Source organism: Sceloporus undulatus, chromosome 4, assembly GCF_019175285.1.
Source record: "Sceloporus undulatus isolate JIND9_A2432 ecotype Alabama chromosome 4, SceUnd_v1.1, whole genome shotgun sequence".
NCBI lineage: Eukaryota > Metazoa > Chordata > Lepidosauria > Squamata > Phrynosomatidae > Sceloporus > Sceloporus undulatus.
This window is the reverse complement of record NC_056525.1, coordinates 217,167,179-217,191,241: the sequence shown is the minus strand read 5'-3', so window position 1 is coordinate 217,191,241 and position 24,063 is coordinate 217,167,179. Positions and strand designations below refer to the sequence as shown.

Genomic DNA, 24,063 nt, shown 5'->3' with positions numbered 1-24,063 from the left:
GCTGTAATCCCCTCAGGAGCACAACTTTATCTGTGCTTGAAACAAGACAGTATTCACATGCCTAATTCACAATGGATGTGATTTTTTAAAAGTTTCAATGGCTACAAGCTTAGGGGATGTTACTTCACGAAAGAGCATTAAGAGATTAGGGCTGTATCTACACAGCCGAAATAATGCAGTTTGACCACACTTTAACTGTCATGGCTCAGTGCTATGGAATTCTGGGCGCACTGTAGTTTGTTGTGGTGCCACAACAAACTGCAATGCCCAAAATTCCATAGCACTGAGTCGTAACAGTTAATGTGTGGTCAAACTGCATTATTTCAGCTTTGTGGATGCAGCCTAGAAATCCCTAGTCAGAAAGAGTGGTGCTTTCTTTGCATCTAGGTGTACCTAGGTTTGCCAGATTTGCATTCCTCACTTCCAGAAGGAGAAGGTTGTCTTCCTCTCTCTCCCTTCCACCCATCCTCCCTCGGTCATACGCCAGTGCCTTTCTCTCCCTCTCGTACTCTCTGTTTATTTTTCTTGCCTCCATCTGGGCCATGCTGATATTGTAATCACCCTGATGCACATTGGTCCCCCCTCCTTTCTCTCTCACACAATGTGCCATCCTGACAAGGCTCTTACTTCAGATAAGCTGAGATGTGTGTTTAATGAATACAAAGCCCGGGCTGCGTTGCTGCCTCAACTCCTGCCTGGGCTCTCCTCAGCCAAAAGGTAATCTCCAAACATTTGGATGGATGGGAGGGGGATTTGAAGGGGGTGAGGAAGAGAGCAAGGCTTTTTCCTCCCCCCTTCCTCTCTTTTTTCTTTCTACACCCCTCCCATTTTTCTCTAAATGATGCTGAAGTCGATAACAGGCTCGGAGAAGTGAAGATGTAACCTCTTATCTTCCTTCTCCTCTCTGGTGAGGGAAAATTTACATTTAAAGATTAGCCCAGAGTGAGAGGAAAGAGGGGCTCAGCCTTTTGTTGTGGGAGGATATGAGGCATCTAACCTCACCTGGCCTGGCCTTGCATTCTCTCATATTCTTGCAGAGAGGTGAGATTCTCCTTCTCCTCCTAGTCTTTCCCTTCCCCATTCCAGTCTTATCTTCAGTGAAGCTAATTTGGGTAATCTGAATGGATTTTGGAGATTGTTGGTGTTTGTTTTTTAAAAAACCAACAAGATAAAGCAAAGGAAATGCAGGGTTGTTGTTCTTGTTGTTTTTTCCTGGGGAAGAATTTATTGACTAGGTTTTAAAAACCATTAAAAGGGGGGAGAAAATGAACATAATCACAACTGGATTAGCTCTTTTATTAGGTGAGAATGGGTTGAAAGTATTCTCAAAACAGAGGAAGAGGACAGCTCCTTCCTCCTGGGCTCAACTTTACTGACAGGTCTGCATGTGGGTTACCCAGATTGTTTTGATGCAGCAGTTATCACAGGAAAGAAATGCAATTAATTCCGCAACCCTCTGCATGGTTACTTGTGAGAAAGCTCACAGACCTCAGTGGGATGTGGTTCCTTTTAACATTTCTTAAGACTGCAACCTCTGGGATTTCTTGTTTGAACTGTTATGCTTGACTTGCATGCATTTTTTTCAGAAACCGTTGAAATCAATGGTCTATTTTTTAAAAAAATAATATTAAAAAGCAGTTGTGCTTACTGTTTTAACCATTGCCAGCTTTTAGTTGATATAATTTAGGTCAATGTGAGCAAATTATTTATCTCTTTAATTTTCATATAATGCTTAGAATTCCTCAAAATAGGAAAGAATAGAAAAATCAAGTACTGTATCTCTTTAAAAGAAATATTCAGGAAACCTCTGAAAATGTCATTATCTTTAACCCCATCCCTAAGCAAAGTGTTTCAACATCCACTGAAAACCATAGAGCTTACTTTCAAGTAAATGGGTGTTGCATCTAGGATACAAGCACCTCCCTCTTGCTACAGTGCCTGGTCAGCTGTTTAAATAGCTGGATAGAGAGCCCAGATCCAGTAGCTAAGAATCTAATTAAAATTTGTTTAAAGTCAAGAGGGGCAAGAGGACATGTATCCATGTTGACAACAGCAAATCAATAGGGTAAGACAATAGAGTCCCATTATTTTACTTCCATTGACTGGATATATTGACATTTCAGGTTTATGATTGCCTCAGTGAGCATGATGGAACACAAGTTCAGAAACCAACAGGCAGACTGCCACATATATTATTGTATGTCATCTCTGCCTTCAAGTTACCTTATCACTGAAGCAGAATAGTAATGGATGGCTTCAGAGCATTTGAGAAGGTTTAGAGCTCTATCAGTTTCAAAAATGACATGCAGCAGATCATGGGAGCAACATTAATTACACCTAGAATTATAGTAGCCTGTGTTACCTGCCACTGTTGCTGCACATCAGAGTTTATGGGCTAAGAGCAGACGTTCTGACAAGGCACTTGTTTCCTGTTTTATAGAGGGGAGCACCAAGTATATGTACAGTTATAAAGTTTTTTTTTTTCCTCCTCAGAACTAATTGGGAAACAATGCACAAATCCAACTATGCTTAAGTACCAAAGCACCTGCTAGAATTTTACTTTTAATTTCTAATGTACTATCTGAATGTATTTATATATACTAGAGACATATTGACCATGAAATATATACTCCCCCTAATTATTTCAAACTCTTTGAGATATTCTGCAAAATGGAACTGGCAGCACAATAAAACCCATCAGTGTTCGGTAAGCAAGGAGACAGAAATTAATGTAAAGCAGACAAAGAGCTAATATGAAAAGAACTACTAGTGATTCAACCTTTAAAAAAAACTTAAATAAAAATATAAAATGCATTCATATTGGGCCATAATAATATAACAATTGTGGTCATGAAGTGGACTACTGATGCCCCTGTGAGATGGTAAGGAGAAAATGAGTCTTTCATACCGTTTCCATGAAAATGTTAGGTTTCTGTTTGATCAGCAGGTGCTGTTGAGATGAAAGCCATGTGTAAATTTTCAGAAGGCCAAAAGTGTCAATTCAGAAAAGGAAAGTGATAAGAGAAAATGCAATCCGTTTTCCTGTTTTCAATTTGTGCGGGATTTGAAGAGCTGTTTTGTTAAACTGCTACATCTGCTGCAATATGAATATTGAACTAGTTCCACTAAAAATAACACCCTATAATTTTCAAGCTACTGCAGTCTTTTGTTAATGTGAGTGGGTTATATGGGAGAAAAAGTCTGTTCTGAAAAAAAAAACCTATAGCTTATTGTGTTTTTGTTTAATGTGTGTTTTTGTTCTATATTTTAAAAAAAACTGCTTTTGTCCTATCTGAAAAAATGGCATTATGTAGTTAGGACCTTGTCATGGTGATGGGCTGTAACATTTCTTTTCATAGCTGAATATTGAGATCTTATTTAGCTTGTGTTGGGAAAAAATGGTATTGAAACCTAAACCTTAAAATAACGCAGTGGGCTAAAATCTGGCATTTATTGCAACAAACCTTGATTCATTTTCTGCTATGCCTCCAGTCTCCAAAGAAATACAGTGTAGCCTATTTCTTATTATACCAACAAATTGAAATTTTAAGGTAATCAACTGTATTTCAGTTAATAGGGCTTCAGAACAACTTTTTTTACATATTTAAATAAAATGATTAAATTATGCTTGAGTGGATTCATTAAAAATTCTCTTCAGTAGTGTTGTTAATCAAGTTTTATGAAATGTGCAGGACATGGATTGTGAAAAGAAAGTGGGAGTTAGAAATCATAGAGCATAGCTAGATATTTCTACTTATTTTCATTTATACCAGTGGGGAAAAGGTGACCTAAAAGATGAGGTTGAAATGTGTAGCCCAATCAAAAAACTGTACAGTTTGCATATAGCAGTTTTAATGCTCTTCTTGAACATACCATAATTAATGTTACTGAATAATAAGAATGTGTTTTCATGATATTAAAATGGCCCTACAAGTAAAACCTGGGTCAGTTAAAAATAAATAAATAAAGGGGAGGGACCTGAACTAAAAATGGGATCTTGAGTTGAATTTAGCATATCATGTTGATTTCAGTGGAAATTATGCACAGAAAAAGGCAAGGTCTTCAAAGTGTTTCTAATGTTCTTGGTATGTGTATTCAGCTAGGTATCTAGAATGGGAAATAAAATAAAAGGATCCATGCAAAGGTATCAGAGTTTTTAAATCAAAGCAAATCTTGCAAATTTGCCTTTTTAGGCAAGGCTCCATCTAGTGGAGTGAATCTGCTCAATCAGCAGTAGGAAGCACACTGGGAGGTTGTTTGCGCTGTGGTAGTTGCAGTGTTGAAATTTTAAATTATTGGTTCCAACAGGTTATTCACTGCTACATTTGCGACACTGGGAATGTTAACCACCACCTGAGAAAGTAGCTTCATAGTCCACATCAGTGGCACAAGAACCTATAGTTAAGCTTCCTGGCTATAGGAGTCTTCAATATGTCTGCCTGGCTGGATGTTAATATGCAATTTGCATAAGTACCAGTCATTACCACCAACCAGTTTCCCTTTGTGATTCACTTTATCTGAAGAGCTTGTAGACTATACATTTCTTGCCTGACTGATGATGACCACAGAGTCACCTCCCTAGGTGGTAGTTCAAATGTCATGTTTCAATTCGATGGGTCAAAAGACTTTCCACAATGGGTCGTCTGGCTGATGTTCTGTTTTCAGTGTAATATTCCTGTGTTTGCCTGGGAGCAGCAGGAAATCAAAGTACAATTTCATAATTTCCTCACAAGTTACATTAATGCATACAACTACATCAAGACTTTACATTCTGACACATGAATAGTCCTGCCACACTTGTTTAGTGATGTAAACAGTAAGACAAGTGAAACAAACAACCATTAGTGTCTGCTTTAATACCCAAGCTAAATGACTATATGTTTTCAAAATAGTTAGGTGATATGGTTTTCCCTAGACAAAAAGGCCTAAAGAACAGAGGCAATGGTGTAAGTATAGAGCATGTATCTTGCATTTTAGTGCTCTGTCAAATTAACAGAGTGTGGCTAGGAAAAATCATAGCTTGAGAGCCTAAGAAGATGTTTCTGTTTATTGACAGCCAGTGTGGCATAGAGATCTGAGTGTTGGGACTATGACTCTGGAGACCAGGGTTTGATGCCTAGCTTGGCAATGAAACCCACTGTTTGATCTTGGGCAAGTCACATGCTCTCAGCCTCAGGGGAAGGCAGTGGCAAACCTCCTCTGAATAAATATTGCCAAGAAAACCCCAAGATAGGCTCACCTTAGGGTCTCCTTAAGTCAGAAATGACTTAAGTCTGTGTCTCGCTTTTATGTGCATTTAAGTCAACTCTAACTTATGGCAATGCTATCCCAGCTTTCTTTGACAAAAATTATTCAGAGGAGATTTGCCATTGCCTTCCTCAAGGCAGAAAGAGTGTGACTTTGCCAAGATCATCTAGTGGGTTTTCATATCTGAGGGGATTTCAACTCTGATCTCCTAGAGTCCTGGTCCAGCATTCAAACCATATTGGGTGGCTTATTAGTCTATATTGGACATTATGTGCACTGTGGAATGAGGCAGGACAAAGCATGTGTAATTGCTGTGTAGAGCCTCTTTGAACCATAGATAGTATAATCAACAGCGATTGTTACTCTAAAACTAGATAATTAGACAGCTTCAGGGGAGGGAGTTAGTGATACTTCTGCAAAGGAAACTTGGGAAGAGTGCTACAGTAGATTAAGAAAGTGTGCTCTAAGGGACTTCCAGGTAGGATTGTTTGTCAAAGTGATTATGCTGCTCAGCTGGCAGAAACCTGATAGCATTGCCAGACATTTATGAACAATGGCGCCAGATTGTTGGTTAGGTTTTTTTTTAACAAACACAACAACTGACCAACAGTTGGGTGAAGGGAGTGTAAAAAAAACTGCAGAGAAGGTATTAGGCTATATAAACCTGACAGTTACTTTGTTATTAAACTTCACAGAGTCAGGGATCCATCTTCACAGCTTGAAAGTAGATACTTTGGGGGAACACTGAAGGAGACTTATTAATTTGAAAGATTCCTAAAATTTTAACCAAAAAATCAACAACAATCCTTTCATCCAATTTCAAGATACAATCAAATTAAACAGATGAAGTATTTATCTACAGCCCCACATGATGTGCATTCTCTGGGTTTATGTAGATATTATATATACAACCCTAATGTTAAAAAAACCCAGCAAGATGGACCGATATTTAAGAGACACGTGTAGCCTTCTGGCCATAATACCCCTTCCAAATTAGCATGGTCTTTGAATTGCACTTTTACTCATGACTTTTGGTGCTTTTTCTTCAAAATGTATTACTGTACAAGCCTTGCAAATGTACAGATTTCCAAGGCTATTCTGTTCTGCTAGAAGCTTTGGGAGATGGAAAAAGAGATATTTCTGCATGAAATTAAAGATCCATTGGATTTCTCTCCCATCTTTGTCCCTTACAGGCACCATTGTTTTGAATCACCACTCATCCACGTTTAACATTTGTCCCTTTCTGTTCAGTAACCCATCTGTGTTGAAATGGTACAGTGGTGACTTCACCGTATGTTAATACTCCCTGTTTACCTGGTATTTTGCCCCGCCTACTGTTTGCTTTTGGGGAAAATGGAGAGGGGGTTGCCTTTTTTAAAATGTTATTAGTTTTTGCACATTTGCATTAGTGTAGAATATATTCCCTTCCATCTCCAACTCTTGGTCTCCTTTGTAGATAATTGCAACACCTATTCTATAATAAATGCAGTTGGAATAATCCATTATAATACAAAACCTGTGAATCATTCTTAAGTGTTTAAAAAGGGTCAGTTTACTAACACGTTTGCATCAGAAGCTGTTAAAGCATGTGCTATTATATAGCAAATGGATGGATATATTTATTGTAGAGTAAGTGAACGAATTCATAGAAAGTGGAATAGTGTCTCAGGCAGAAGTAGCTGAGTGAGAACAGAATGATATTCAAATGCAAGGCAGCCCTCAGTTTCAGTATGCAGTTCAGTTGTTCAATTGTGCATCCACACTGCAGAATTAATACAGCTTGATGCCACTTTAACTGCCATGGCTTGATATTATGGAATCCTGGGAACTGTAGTTTGTTGTGGCACCAGCTCTCTCACAGAGAGGACTAAATGTCTCACAAAACTACAATTCCTAGGAATTAATAGCATTGAGCCATTGAAGTTAAAGTGGTGTCAAAGCTGAATATTTCTGCAGTACATATGCAACCCTAGTTACACAGATTCTGATCCTGTGTACTAATACCTCTTGTTTCACTGTTGTGTGTGTATGAACGTATACAGTACATTAAGTGTGTGATGAGATTACTGCCTTGCTGGTCCCATTCCAAGCCTAACCAGAAAAATAATATTATCACAATAAGCTATGTGTACTAAATACCCCAAAGGTGCTAGTTCCTGTCTTCATTTGAAAGCTAAGCAGGGTCAGCCCTGGTTAGAACTTTGCTGAGATACTGCAAACAAATACCTGGTACTGTAAGCTATATTTCAGGCCCTAAATACCCTAATGGCACCAAATGAGCTTGGAAGCTAAGCAGGGTCAGCCCTAGTTAGTACTTTGATGGGAGACGACCAATGAATTCTGGGTGCTGTAGGCTACGTTGGAGAGAAAGAAACTGACAAAAGCACCTCTAAGGATTCCTTGCATAAGAAAACCCTATGAAATTCATGAGGTTGCCATAAGTTAACAGGCCACATGAAGGCACATGCAAAACACACACCTCTGGCTTTTTGAAAGATATGAGAAAATTCCATGCTCAGGTATGCCAAAGTTCAGATGTCAAAATTCAGAGTAATAAGGAGCAGTAAGACAGAATGGACAGTTGTGTGGTTCTCTCAGCTTTGCTTTACAAATGATCACTCTGTAATCCTTCTCTGTGTGTGTGAGAGAGAGAGAGAGAGAGAGATTGGAGATCAGCTGACAATAAGAGCAGCATTAGCAGAAGTAAGCAATCTATGTTTGCAGCTGGGCAATTATAGAAGTCCCTAAGATCTGTGACTGTCAACCATGAACACAGATGCCTTCAAAGTTCTGTTTTTCTTCTATGTGGAAGTCATTGGCATGGAACAGATGCCTTCATTTTGGAGAAACCAGCCTCTGGATATAATTGGTTCTCTATTCTCTTTGTTCTCTGGGGACTGTCCCTTGCCAGTGAAATTAGATTGGGGAGGAGGTGGGGAGAGAAAAAAGAAATGCATGCAAAGAGTTTTTATTGTTTTTTTCTTCCTCCACAGTGATATTGGATATTGGTCTATCTGTAAACCAGAATGCCTTTTTATTATATGAAGCATTATACATGCTACTTTTCTTATGCTTGGAATCAAGGTTTCATTTTGACTAGTATTATTTCAGCAATAATTATTATTTTACAACTTGGCATGCACTGCGTAGGGTTTAAGTTTGCCTTTAGCTGGACAATGGGATATTTTAAAACTGTAAGCATGTAAATGAAAAATGATATGTAAACAATGTCCACTTTTTCATCCCTTCTATAATATGCCACACTACAATTCAAAAAACATAAAATTCAAAACCATGTAACTTTGCCCTTTTGGTTGATTCTGAAAAAAGGAATAATATAGTGTAAAAAGAATGTGCTTCTTATTTTTTTTAAAAAAAGTGAAAATAGTGTATTTTAACTGATTAGCTATAATGAGAGATGAAAGTTATTGGGCTGATACAAATTAAGTTACTTGAATGTAGAGACTCAACAGATTGCCCCTTTGGAGTGGTCTGCAGCTGCCGCTTTCCTCACTGGATCAGGGCTGTGGCAACTAAATGCTGCTGCCCTGATCTGGCCTTTCTGCAGCACACGAAGAAGCCACAAAAAGCTGCTGCTTTTTGTGCCATGGAAAGGACACCCTAGCTGTGATGGAGGCAGCTTTTCACCACTTCTTTGGCGTAGCGCATGTAAACACTGCAGCGAAGATGTGGCGTGATGCTGCTGGCCATCTGGTCAGGTGAGCAGCTTGGGGGCAGTGTGGGGGCGGAGTCAGGGCAGTCGGCGTGTGGTCGCCACACCCCCACTCTGCCCCCACGCTGGCTCTTTATGCCAGTCTGTTGTTGCCCTTTGACCCTATAAAATTAACAGGACTTAAGTAGCACTAACTTGTCCTGTATAGGTCTGTGTGATCTAACATCAACTAACATACTGTAAAAATCCTATACATGGTAATCCTATAAATGATAAAGTAATTACGTGGCAAGTCCAAATGAATTCACTAGGAATTCAAATGAATTCAGTGGGAGTTCACAGATAAATAATTATGAAATTAAAACATAAAATTGGATCAGTTAAAACCAGCTCAGTATAAGAACAGGAGAATAGTAAGTACAGGAACAGTATTCAAATTATTGATTAATATACCATGAGAATATTTCATCCGGCTGTATCTGGTGGTATCTTTACAGTACTGTAAGGCTTCTAAAGTTTTGGAAATCCCATTTTTTATCTTTGCACAAACCATGTTTTTTCATTGCTCAAATGTCAGATCCAGCACTTCAATTCTGCTTGTGCAAGACATTTTATAAACTGTTGAACAATCCATTATGACTTTTCTTTAGGTGATATTGCTTGCCCTAATTGTGCTAGTTTTTCTATTAGTGATTGCACAATCCCCAGGGGAACAGTGCCATCTCCTGTACTGTACTTTTTCTTCTGGTGTAAGGCTTAAGGGTGGGTTAAATGCATTGAAATTTTTTACAGATCTATATGAATTTGAAAAGGATAGCTTTTCATGGTCTCTCCAAAGCTGTGATGTGATTTAGTGACTCTTGCAGTAGCTGTTCTTTTGTAAACTTGGCTTTTTCTCTGTGCTTATAAATATTAATTCATACCTAGAGGCAAAAGAGACCCTTTCTTCTTCTTAGAATTATTTCTAAAACATTTGAAATGTTGTAATCCCCTTGTGTTGTTATATTTAGTTTCTTCTTAGTTTAGCTCTTTAAATTACCAGTGGTGGTGGTTGAGTGAAGTTGGCTGTCCTCCAAACCAAATGATAAACCGGAGGTGTGATGTTTCATGTTGTAATTGCTCACGGGTGCTGAATCACTATTCAGTACAGAAGTGTGTTGCCAGTGAGTTTAGTGTATTTCTCCAGTGTCCCTGTCTGAAGATGTTTCCAGACTGAAGTCTAATTTATTTAGAGTCTGCATGCAGCACTACATCTTAGGGTTATGGCTTAATCTAAGATGTGTGTATGTGGCTTCAATTCTCCTGTCAACTTATGGCAACCCCATGAATTTCATAGGGTTTTCTTAGGCAAGGAATACTCAGAGGTGGTTTGCAATTAATTACTTTCATCTGAAATATAGCCTACACCACCTAATATTGCTTGATGGTTTCTCATACAAGTACTAACCAGGGCTGAGTTTGCTTAGCTTTCAAGATCAAATAGGATCTGATGTTATACACCTATATATAATGTCTTTTGAGAGCTGTTCATCAGTACTGATGGCTTGCAAATTGAAAGTTATGCCTTTTCCCCACTGATACATGATAGTGCAGTATAGAGCAAAACAAAGGAAGGCTTGAAGGACTGAGTCTTGTTTCCAGCCTTGAGCACACTTGTATAGATGTAAGATTCAGTAATGCAATGGGGCTTACTTCTGAGTAAATGTACACAGGATTATGCTGTAAATCATCAAAAATGTAGTGAATAGAATAACAGGCCAGAATGTACAGCAATAAAATCCACTGGGTGACTTTCGGTCAATCTACACTTCTGAATCTCATCTATGTCACAAGGTTGTCATGAAACTAAAATGTGGGATAAGATAGATAGGGACTCAAGAACATTGCCTTGAGTTTCTTAGAAGAACATAAAAAAATAGCCAGACCATTTGTGGTGCTGGATTCTCTTTTCTGTCTCTTGTTTCCAATGGTTTAGTGGAAATTAAAGAACTCAAGGCATTGTCATATTTCAGTACCAAAAATGGGTGTTCTATATATTTAATATGCAAAAAGGACGCTTTGGAATCTCTTTTGTATATCAGAATGTGTACCTGGAACCTTTAATTTCTATTTATAAACAAAGTTCCCTACATTTCATCCTATCCTCTCAGTTAGTTCTCTGGTCAAGGACGAGAACTCAGGACAAGGCTACACAGAACAGAACTTAGAAGAGCTACTTCTGTATTGCATCTCCCAAACTAGCCAAATGGACAGACTGACTGGGGAATTCTGGGAACTGTAGTCCAAAAAAAATAATGTTTCCAAGCTCTAAAAAAGATAAACAAATTTGTACACTTCTTCACATTATAAAAATTTCCTACAGGGTTTTTTGTGGATTTTTTGGGCTATGTGGCCATGTTCTAGAAGAGTTTCTTCCTGACATTTCGCCAGCATCTGTGGCTGGCATCTTCAGAGAGATGAAGATGCCAGCCACAGATGCTGGCGACACGTCAGGAAGACACTATTCTAGAACATGGCCACATAGCCCGAAAAACCCACAAAAAACTATGGATGCCAGTCACGAAAGCCTTTGACTTCACATTCTCTCAAGCTGTCTCTGCAGTGCATGTGCAAATAAACTGCACTTGTTGCAGTCTGTATGTCCAGCCTATTCATCATAGTAATGAACATATTGTTAGTTACTAAAAATTAAAGATGCATGAAGGCAAAATCAAGCTTATCAAAGGTCTGTGGTTTCCATCTCAAAACTCATTTCAGTTCAGGTGTTTCTTAGACTGTGGAGGTTTATTTTTCCTTTTATGGAAACTCAGAATGATGTATTTCTGTAAATCTTTTGAAATGTGCACATTTCTGTGTATTTTTGAAATGTATGTATTTTTCATTGTGTCAAGGGATGTGTGTGTGTGTGTGTGTGAAAGATGTACATTGTAACTTTATAGATTACCAACTAGAAATTGTGTTCTTGTCCATGTTTGTTTTTGCAGTGTCTACATCAGAAAAATAAATAAATAAAGTGAAGTACTTCCTCCACGTACTGAATGAAAATTAGTCACAATGGCGGGATACACACCGCCATTTAGTACGTATAGGATACGTACTAGGGTTAGGAAGGGGCGGTGCTTCCGCACCCCCTAACCCTAGTACGTATCCTATACGTACAAGATGGCGGCGCCCCTTCTACATGGGCGCCGCCATCTTTATGTACTGGACGCACAGCGTCCAGACGTGTCGCGGCGCCTATGACATCGCGAGTCCGCGCCATGCGCCTCGCGACGTCATAGATGCGCCGCAGAAAGAAGCTCCGAAATGGAGCTTCTTTTTTGCTCCGCGCGGGAGTCGCGCGGTTTGGCTGCTGCGGCTCCCGCACAGAGCAAATGGCGGCGGCGGGGGAGCGCCGCAAAGCGGCGGTTTGTACCCCGCCAAAGGTTCCACCCAAAATGGAAACCAACATAGGAATATGCAGTTGAATGGAGTGAAACTATTCTTATAGGAATTTCCAGACTTTGGGTGGCTTCCATGAGTTTTGTCTTGAGAAAGTGATCCCCATCTCAGGTACTGGGAGTGACCAAGACAAGATCAAATACTCTGTTTTATTTTCATAAATAGAGTATGGTTGCTTTTCACTCCTAATCAGAAAGCTACCTGTTCAATATACGATTCTTGCTTGAGTGTTATTTTGTGGCAAAAAGGGAGGGATATAAATTAAAGAAATTTAACTACCTGGCCATGTAGGCTCTGAAGAGAACCAGCGTGGTGTAATGGTCTGAGTCCTGGACTACAACTCGGGAGAGCAGGGTTTGAATCCCTTTTCAGCCATGAAAATGCACTGGGTGACACTGGGCAAGTCTCAAAGGAAAGCAGTGGCAAAACCTCTCTGACAAATCTTACAAAACAACAACAACAACATGATGATGATTCTCTCTATGGTTGCCATTAGTCAGAAACAACTTGGAGGCACACAACAACAACAACAACAACAACAACAACAACAACTGGCTGAAGGAGACTATGTGTGAAAGTGATCTAGGAGTCCAAGTGTGGCAGTGGCAATGAAACAAGAAACAGTGCAAGAAGACTGGCACTGGTGGGATCCTCATACCACCTTGCAGGCTCCTGTTGATATTGAACAGGGGCAGCATTGCCCTTTATTCTTCCATTCCCTCCCACTGACAGGTCCAGAAGGTGGGAAAGGAATGGAGGCAACCAGAGGTGGCTTTGTGTTGTGTGGTGATTGTGTTGGTGGCTTGAAAGAGTGTGTCCCTTTACTCTCTGGGGCTACCTCTCTCTCTTTACACCAGCTGGAAGGAAAGAAGAAAAAGAGAGATCTTAGCTTGGTACTGGTATTGAGGCTGAAACATAATGGTAGAAAAGGTGCAATGAATAATATCTAGGAGTCCAAGTAGACCACAAGTTGAACATGAGTAAACAGTGTGAGGCGGCAGCTAAAAAGGCCAATGCAATTTTAGGCTGCATCAATAAATGTATAGTGTCTAGATCAAGAGAAGTAATAGTGCCACTATATTCTGCTTTGTCCAGGTCCCACCACAGACCTACCAGAAAAACTAATGATGTAATTTCTGGTAGTGAGAGAGCTGCGTGGAGCTACCACACTCTTACACTATTTGCATTCATTCTGAACTCTGGTTAAGATTAATTGGTTTATTGGATTTAAATAAAGCTGTGGAGAATCAAACTGAAAAGCAAAAACCTCTGATCTCATAGCTACACTGGAGAAGTACAGAGAATATGAGAGCCCAAGCCTCCAGACTCAGTCATTCCCATCATGATAAACTATGATTTCATTGTGATAACCATACACAACCATAGTTTTGATTTCTCCCAGATGTAAGGCATAATACTGACATCAGGATGCCAGAATTTCAGGGTAAGACTATAGGTATATCACAGTGATGGCAAACCTATGGCACACGTGCCAGAGGTGGCACTCAGAGCTCTCTCTGTGGGCACATGTGCCATCGTCCCAGCACAGAGTTTGCCAGAGTTTGTTACTAGAAAGCCAGAGGGACTTGGCACTTTGCAATAAATAAAATGGGTTTTGGGTTGCAGTTTGGGCACACGGCCTTGAAAAGGTTCACCATCGCTGGTATAACATAACCACTACCTGTAAATTGGTGCCTATCTAGTTGAAAAAGAAAAAAAGACAAAAACAGTGATATGCAAATTTTGTTAATTATGTATCAGCAACATTGGTGAAAGAACTGCATCTGTCTGGCTTCTGATGTATTTCCCATATCGTTCTCTCCTGCCGAACAAGTTGCTCACTCTTTTGCTAGAGGAAAAAGACTTTAACTCAATGGTAATATAATCCTGTGCATGCTTAGGTGATGAAGGGATTCTTGGCAGTAACTAAGCAATACAGGAATTGGTAACTGCACTTGATTTTCTTTTTATGTTGATATGTGTAGTCTTTACATCCTATTAATTTTTTTTTGAAAGATAAACTGATAGAAGAATGATTTGCCAGGCCCAGTGACTCCTCTTCTTAAAACCTTGGCTGAGCCTAATATCTTGGAAAGGGAGTGGAGGAGTAAGATAAAAGTGCCTTGACTATGAGGTTAAGTGATTTCAAATAGAATACTCTCGCAAGTTATTGCATTCTGCACAAAATAAATACATTTCGCATATGGTTAAGATTGATCAAAAAATATTCTGTATGCCAGTGATTACATTCCCATCTGTGATTAAGGGTTTCTGTCTGCATCTGGTTTCCACATTATATTTCTGTAACAAGAATCTTTTATATGGCAGAGTTCATTCTCTGTATTTTCTATTAGCTGCAGCTTGAACTACTGCACGGATCACAGATTTACACATATGGCTCTAATTACTTCATACCATTGAGAAAAAGTAATATTTGTTTGGGAATGTATGTTTTTCACTATTTCCATGGTTATACAACATGATGAGCTTTTTAAATGCCACTTTTCTGGAGAAATACACATTATTTAGGGCTTTCTGTTTCAAAGTGAGGTGCAGTTTTTGAGCACACTTGTATGGGCTTTTCAAAAATAATGTATGGCTTTACTGCCAATAATTTCATTGGAAATAAAATAAAAGGGGAAATCAAAATGTGATAATTATGGTTATTTTTATACTTTGGTAGAGGGTGAAACACTTTAATGATTTGGTGCACTGTTAGATCAAGGTGTTTGAAAAATAATTTCTGTATAAGTTTGTGTGTGTGCAGAAGGAGGGTAAAACAAGAGGTGAGTTATTTTAAACCAATTTAAGGCTGGAATGATGTGGATTTGGTTGAAAACTGGCCTTAAGTTGTGAAGACAGTCCACATTCATATTGAGGATTTGGCACTGCATTGTGTAGATAGGTCATTGTGGGGTGGGAACTGTTTCATTTTGTCCATGCAGACAATCTCTAATTCAAGTTAGGGCTAGTAATTTGATTTAGGCCTACAGCTAGATTTTTGTGTGGAGGGACTGTAGGCTTCATTGTGTTCTGACAGTTAAAACAAATACCTGGGCCAAAAATACTTTATCATTGTGTGTGTATGTTTTTTTAGGCTCCAGATAATCTAGCTTGGGGTTTTAGTAAAAAGCAGCATTTATTCCATATGCTTGAAGTTTGTTCGCCCTGATTTAAATCACATGCCTTTCACTAAAGGTATATTAATACCATTTAAAAGCAACATTTATATTCTATTTGGTAGCTTGTTCTGAATTGTCTTTATACGTATCTTCTATAGACTTCTTTTCCATGTGGTAAAACTCTGTAAGGCATGGAATTTGAGAGATCAAATAAATAGTAGTATCTAAGGCAGTGATGTCCAAACTCTGGCCCTCCAGGTGTTTTGGACTTCATCTCCCAGAAGCCCCAGCCACCTTGGCCAATGGTCTGGGATCCTGGGAGCTGAAGTCCAGAACATCTGGAGGGCCATCGCTTGGACATCACTGATCTAAGGTATTAGACAGAGACACTCTAAATTTAATTGCTTCATCATTCTGCAAAATAACTCTGAACCTATTCATCATTATTCAGAGTATGAATAGAGGTCTTTTAGGTTTGCATGGCATGAAAAGAAACGCTGGTAAATATTATCAACCACATTGAGTTGAAGAAACAATGCTGCTCCTGTGATATATGGCTGTATTTGCAGATAATTTTAACAATATCAAATCTATTTTATCATTGAAATATATGAAGTGAAAACTTGACAAGTGTAATAGTCAAAGCTACAGGTTGCCATTTTTACATACATGTTTCATTTCCTTTCAAATTAATATGAATTTCTCTTGGTACGAAAATGTAATATAGGTAGCTGTTCATAATAGTCACTAATGGAGTAAACACTTATGGAAATTGGTTGTACTGCGGGGGGAAAGTATTTACCAGGAAACAATGCCAGTTTGCCCTAGCAAAAATAAGTTTGAAAGAAAATATTGGCATGTGTGCCTCATGCAATATCAGAAGAATGCACTTGGTTGTTGTTTTTTCCAGTCTCCCATGCAAGATTTAAGAGAATTTATATTCATACTTTTGGCCTACTCTGGGCTTTAGAGGATACTGTCATCCTTTACATGTGTGCTTTTATTTTTAGCTGTATTTACTATGTGTAATCTCTGAACATTAATTTGTTTAATTTATTAGATAATAGCAATACCTACATATTGGCTAGGAATTCGTTGAAACAGAATTTTTCAGGTGCATCCAGCAGTTGAGATTTTCTTGAAAACTGGCATATTGTTTAGTCATTACTTTATTTATTGGCTGCCAGTGACATAAAGTTCTCTAACTATGTTATCACACTAGTGAGATTCCATGGGAAAACGGGAGTTAAACTAGACTTAAACCAAAGATAACCCAGATAACACAGTTAGCGTGAAATAATATGAAGTTAATCCAAACACAAAGTGGAGAAAACTGGCAGCTTTTTACTTTTGGAACAACCCAAAAGTAAAAAAAAACCTGATGTTTTTCTCTGCTTTGTGTTCAGATTAACTTCGCATTATTCCATTTGTGTAATTCCTAGTGTGAGAAACTAACTGAATTTGCAAGTTTGGTTTAAATTTGAATGTATTTTAAATCGCATTTAACTCCCGTTTTCCTGCGGGATCTCCCCTAGTATGACAAAGCTCTAAGTGGCTTAGGATAAAACACATTTTGGAGGGAAGGGGAGCATTAATTACTTTACAAGAAAATACAGCAAATAAGTCAAATTAAACTTTGCAGCAACAAATTTTAAATTACCATATTTAATTACAGACCTTTAAAAAGCATAGTAAATGTGATCCTTTATGGCAGTAGAAGTTGATCTGCTGTTTATAATACAGTGGACCCTTGTTATATGCTGGGGTTTGGTTCCAAGATCCCCCGTGTATAACAAAATCCATGGATGCTCAAGTCCCATTAAATATAATGACATAGCAAAATGGTGCCCCTTATAAAAATGGAAAATCAAGGTTTGATATTTGAAATTTATACTTTTATTGAACATTTTCAAACCATGGATGCTTGAATCCACGTATAAAAAATCCGTATATAAGAAGAGCCAACTGTATACAAAAGGATCTTGCAACAAAATGTTGTCATATGCAATATGGTGTGCAACAAAGTATTGCTTTTGTTCACTGTTCCAGTTAACTAGCCTTATTCTTCTCAATACTCCATCCTATCTCCCACCTTGTTTTCCTTATTTTCCCCCAATAGTCATTCAGCATTAGTGGCCTACTGAGCATGCTCAGTTTTCAGTGTGGTATTTGGCTCCTCCCATTTTTCTTCCAATATTTTGGTGTATTTCTATAAATATTGTGATTCTCCAAGACTTATATATTTGTGTGTATATGCTGGTGACACTCAATACTGTTTGCCCTTTGCATCTAACTCCAAGGAATTTGTTTTAGTACTAGACTAGTCTCTGTTGTCAAGAATGGACTGGATGAGGCCAAACAATTGAAGCTTAATCCAGAAAAGAGGTCCTTCTTGCCAGCTGAAAAGCAAATCACAGAGTAGGTGTTCTACCTGTTTTGGAAGGGATATGCTCCCCTGAAATCTCAGTTTCAGAGCTTGGATGTTCTCTTGGGCTCAACCTTAAGCCTGGAAGCCCAGGTTTTAGTGGTGGACAAAAGCGAGCCAGCAATGTCTGGTTTTGTTTGTTTGTTTTAAATGACAGATCTGGTTACAATAATATATGACTTGATTACATCCTGTTTGGATTACTGTAACACTCTGTACATGGGGCAGCATTTGGAAACTGTTCAGAAACTTCAATAGGCCCAAAATACTGCAAATATACTGCTGACCAGGACTAAGTTATAAGGAGCACGTAAATTCCCTGTTGAAACAGCTTCATTGGGTAATGGTCCATTTCCATGCACATTTTAAAGTTGTGGTTATGACCTATAAAGCCCTATACAGCTTAGGTCCAGACTGTCTGAGTGCTTGGCTATACTTCGAATTCCCCCCAGGCTGGCTGCATGATGTTTACACTATGCAGCCCCCAAACCCTGAATTTAGTCCAGACTGTTTACACAATGCCCAGACCTGATTTGGGGTTTCTACCATTTGTCCCCAATTTTTAAAATTTTCTTTTTGCTCCAGGTTTTCCAGAAAACATGGAGCAAAATGCAGAGACAGTGAGCAGTGATGGGTGGTTGCTGGTCCCTCAGCACCCCTGCTGAGTTGCTGTATGGACATGAGTCACTCTGAGGTCAAAATGAGGCTGGGCACCTCTTTCTGGACACCACAGAACAACTTGCACCCACAGCAGCACCACTGGCCAGTTTGTGGAGACCACAGCCACTTTTCAGTGTGTGGGGGGATTCAGGGGGAATGCAGGGGCCAGAATATTCTGGGGGCAGCCTGGAGTATTCTGACATGTATAGACAAAAGCCCCAAGAGCTCGTACTGTATCTTCCCCATAGAAGCCTTCCTGAAAGTCTCCGAGAGAGGGTTTTCTCTGACCATCTGCCCCACCTACCCAGGTGCATCTGATGAAAACATGGGATAGAGTCCACTCAGTGGTTGCTCCCAAGCTGTGAAATCCCCTTTCATGAAAAGTTTTGTTGGCGCCTCCCTGCTGTTTTTTCATCAGTGACAAAGACCTTATTTAAATAGGCTTTCAGCCTTTAACTGATTGGGGTAATGGAGGTTCTATTTTTAATATGCAATATGTTTTAATGTATTTTGAGTGTTTTAAATTAATGTTTTGATTGGATTGTTATTTAATGCTTTTAAAAAATTGTACCACCACAGACTGTTTTAGCTGTTTTGTTAGAAGCTACAGTGTCAGCTTTGATTCCCATACTGGGAGAAAAGTGGGGTATAAATAAAAGAAATAATAAAATATGAGCATGTAGGTTGCTGCTACTCTGATAGCTCACTTTGGTCATGCTTTCAATATAGAATAATAGTTGTGGTATTTGTATAATATTAGTTGGCAAAATGTGAAAAAGGAAAATAATGTTGGTCACAATCAAGGAAGCCGTTTTAAAAAATCAAACCGATAGCTCTAATTCTTCTGTCAATCTAATTCACTCTTACCCTTTAATAAGCAAATTTAAGAGCTACTAAGCTTTAGATTGTGTTCAAATTGAAAAAGAGTGCAATAAGATGCACTCCTTTTTCTCCAGTTAAAGCTGGCTAGGAACTGTGATTTTTGAAAAGTTTGAGTTTGAAAGGCTAAGAATTAGTCAGGCCCAGTATCAGCACCTTAGATTCTCAGGCAGCTCTTTTGGGCCCCAGCAACTCGGTAGAGACCACCACTGACACTTGCCCTTGGGTTCCTCTTTATTAAAGAACACATTTTCATTTCCAACAATGTTCTGGATTTAAATGGAGATTTAAATGATGAGAGGTTTAAACATTGGCTCCTGGATGATCAATATACACTAAAGGCAATAGATTCCACCTAATCTTAGAAGGTAAGCAGGGTCAGCCTTGATTAGTACTTACAGGGGAGACTGTCAATGGATACCTGTAGGCTATATTTAAGAGGAAGGAACTGGCAAAACCACCTTTTGAGTAATTCTTTGCCTAAGAAAATCCTTTGAAATTCATGGCCTCACCACAAATTGACAGGTGACTTGAAGGCACATACACACATACTTAGGTGCTCAGCCCTGCTCACAGTATACTCCTCATTCTCCTGATAATATCTTCTCCAGAGATGCTTCCAGTGATTCATCAACCACTCAAAACTGTGGGGGTCCCTACAAAGCCAGAGCTAGAGCCAGACCATGCTCTGGGAAGCTTGCTCCCTAAGTTTCTGTTTAGGGAAGCAAACTCATTCAGAGATGCAATGAGAAGTCTTCCTGAAAAGATGGAAAACTCTGCTATGTCATTGCCTTGGGAGGGATTAAGTAACCTCATAAAACATGATAAAGAGTCCCAGCAGCATTGGTTTTTCTCAATCAGTTCTGATTAGGAGTCGAAACAAGAAGAAGAATTCATGCTTTGGGCAACCTCCTTTCTTGACTTTCCCAGGTACCTAAGAACACCTTTACATACATTTTAAAATTACAGCACTATGATATACAAACTGTTAGGAGTCAATATAGGGCAGCATTTTTAGAACATATTATGACTGCATAGTTGAGTTGTAGAATACTTTCACTGAGGTACTTCTATGATTCACTTAATTCTACTAGATTAATTCAATTGAAGCCTATGGGAAACCTCTCAGACCACAAACAAGTGTGTTGCTTTTTAGTGGTTGAAAAATCCTAGGCTTTATGGTGAAATTCTAATGTCATATGAAATCTATAGGAATTCTACCATTGCGAAGGTATCCACAGCTCAATGGCAAAGCATGTGTTTTATATCCAAAAAGTCCAAAGATGGGGATCTACGTAAAAGGATTAGGTAGTAGTAGCTGATGAGAAATCTTGGAGAGTTGCTACCCATCAGTATAGCTCACATTGGCCTTGATAGAGAAATAATCTGACCAGGTATAAGAAATATGGTTCTTTTAGCACCTTTGAGATTAACTGAGAGAACGAGGGTTGTAACATAAAGTTTCATATACTGGGTCTACTTCATCAGATGTATGTAGATGAAATAGACTGCATCTACAAAAATTTATGCTACACACTTCAATTAATGTCAAAGGTGCTACAAGATCATTTTGCATACTGATTTAACTAACACAGTTTGTCTGAATACTGCTACAGATATGAGGCTGTTTACAATGTTCCTACAAATAATTAACAAATAATTAAATCTTTGGTTCTGACCCGTGTTTAATCTGCAATATTAACTGTTCAATACAGTATTCATTTGTTTCCTCCTCCACTCTGAAACTAAACAATGCAGACCTAAATCCAGCTTAATTCTAAGCAAAAATTTCCAGTAGCCAAGTTGTTCTGGATTATACCTTTGTGCAAGCAGCTGTGCAAAACAGATATATAACTGTTTTCACAGTAAAAAGTATGTTGACTGTCTCTCCTATAAATACATAACCACTAGCAGAGTGAGGCTTGTACCAAGACAATGATGCAATAGAGTTTAAAGGTTTTAATAATAAAACACTGACTTTAAAATGTAATGATAAAGTATTGGCTATCGGATTATAGTTACTGCTTTTGTTATTTTTCACTAAAGAGTGATCTAATGTTACAATGTAAATAGCAGGGCTTTGTGCTTCAAACCAGCTGTGATATGTGCATTTTTGTTTTTTTTCCTTTTGTTGTTGTCAATAGAAAAGATTGATCTCTGGGCTGGTGAACGTAATATCTGTCCCAGTCAGAAAAGGAGAAAGGAAATTAGCAGGACGATTGGTGGAGAATGATATCTGTCAAAAGAAACACTTGGAGAGCACTGAGTTTAGTAATAGGTGACTGCCGGAAAAAAGGGAACTTTGAATTTTGCCAAGGTAAGGAACAGATTTGTAATTAAAATGTTATTTTTGAAAAATAAATTAAATTGATTAATTTGTACCTTGTCTTTATTTAACTGTGCCTATAAATCTTTTTCTTGTTATTTCATTCCTACCCCTCTTGAATTATTTGGAATCATAACCTTGTAGAGCTTTCAGATTTTGGATGGGATGGATGAAGAATTTGTACTAGAAAAAGGAACTGCTGTATTGAAACCTACCTCAAAGAATGAACAGTCTAATCAAGGGAAGAGATCAGATTTGTGATCTACTTTTTCTGCCCATGGGCACATTTATTGTTTAGCTTAGAAAAAAATGTTTTGCAGTAAAATTCCCAGATTATCCCAGTTTGCATGGCCACCTTATGGACTGGAAATTCTGGAGGCTATAGTCCAAAAATAACTCTTTCTGCATCTGATCTGTCTCACCTCCAGCTGATCTTGCAGTCATATTTTCACTGTAAAATTCAAAACCATGCATTTTCTGCTGTTCATAGGCCAAATTGTTATGATCCTTCTGTGGTCCTTCTGTGGTCTCTGACACAAGGAACTTACAGTGTAAAATTCTATACAAGGAAAACATTAGACAAAGGAAAGGGGAAGCGTGTATGGTTCAATAAAGAAGTAATATGCAATTGGGTCCCTCAGCTAGGGTTCCCTTTCCGCAGTGTGAGAAAGAACTGCTTTTTGCAGGCTCTTTTCGTGCTGTGGAAAGGCCAGATCAGGACTGCAGTGTGCAGTTGTTGTGGCCCCATTCTGGTGAGGAAAAGGATGGTATGGAGCTGCCCCTTAGAGGCGGTCTGTTGAGCCCCATTGTTACAAATATAGCTGTGCCTGGATTACTGAATATTTCTAAGTAAGTTGAGACGTCACTATATTTTCAGCCAGTGTTTTGATCTATATTTATATGCATGCATAAAGTACAAAGGGTATAATGTGCATCCATTACAGATGAAAACTCTGATACATTCAGAGCTTTTGGAAGCAGTCCTCAAAAACTGCAGCTATTTCCTGCCATTTTGAACTCTTCAATCTACAAAAACTTTATTTACCCATAGCTCTGTCCAAAAGAGGGCATGAGTCATTTTTCATGCATCCTTCAATATGCCCTTTCCATATGGGAGTAGATCTTATTAACTCTTCAACTGTGGAAAATTTTCCAATCATTGGATCCCCCCCATTACCCCCCCCCCAGCACACTTCACTTGAAACTTCTCCAGATGTTTCATCCAAGCAGACCCCTTCATAATTCACCTCTTTTACAATGTATTTGCAAAACACTGAGGGGAAGATGGTTCAAGAATCTCCTCTAATGGTTCATGTTTTCCTTTCCAGAAAAGTCTGAGTAACATGAGAAGTTGGGCTTACTGCCATGTGATACAATAGTTTTGAGGGATTCTGCTGTTTGGAGTCCCCAGTCATATTTTTTCCAAGCCCTGGATTCAGTGAGACATACTCTAAGAAACCACAATCAAATGAGGCCTCTTTAACTCTTTAGATATTTCACTGAGAATGTTAAGTGCATGCTTAGTTCTTTCCCACCAAAATCTATGTGTTCTAAAATCAGTATGTTGCATTATAATAACCATAGACCTCAATAAATTCTAAAAGGCATGCCAATAAACTTGGATCCTAAAAGCATCTGTCATAAGTAGGCACATCTGTCTAGTATCCAGTTTGGAAATTTGGCCACTGATTCTAACCTGAATTGAAATTCTGTCAAACAAAATGAGAAACAATCCTGTTGGGCATCTTCTTGAACCCAAACAGCTGCCTTTAAAATGTCATGCAGCTGCAATGCATGCCACAAACTTCTTCCGAGTTTATTTTAATGGATATATTTCTTTTATTTTTTAAAAATAAGTTGCCCTTCCAAATGGTGTGATTAAGCATCAGATTTCATCTGCTTGCTAATGAAAAACAGAGATGAGGTTATGCTGAAATAATCGCATTTCCCTTCAGAGAAATCTGAAGCATTGTTAAATAAGGTGGTTGTTGAAATATTTTGCTTCTTATTTGCTACCTAAGCCAGCTATTGGTAATATAATGAATTACTGATTCTAGCACAGGTGACTGTAGGCACGGATAGTGTTAAAAGTGCTTGCTTCTGCTTCAATATTTAAAGGCTTTCTTAATCTGCTGATCTGAAAATGATAACATCAAATCCATTCTTTCTGCTGATGAAAATTTAAATTCCCATTCAGACATGAAACGCATTGGGTGACATTGGTCACTCCATCAGCACATCCTGCCTCACAGAGTTGTGAGAATAACATCTACACTAGAGGAAGCGTGCT

General features: G+C 38.6%; 1 protein-coding gene across 2 annotated transcripts in view; it reads left to right on the top strand.

Annotated features, from left to right (window-relative positions):
• Positions 1 to 654: 654 nt before the first annotated feature.
• RUNX1T1 (RUNX1 partner transcriptional co-repressor 1) overlaps positions 655 to 24,063 on the top strand; it is a 178,757-nt gene continuing 155,348 nt past the window's right edge. Inside the window, exons 1-2 of one of the 2 annotated variants that reach the window (XM_042462741.1) lie at positions 655 to 717; positions 21,592 to 21,764. In XM_042462741.1, coding sequence (XP_042318675.1) covers positions 21,677 to 21,764 — 88 coding nt within the window. In that variant the 5' untranslated portion in view covers positions 655 to 717; positions 21,592 to 21,676. Of the gene's footprint in view, positions 718 to 1,023; positions 1,042 to 21,591; positions 21,765 to 24,063 lie in introns of those variants that run through there. The other variant, XM_042462740.1, reaches the window with a different exon arrangement.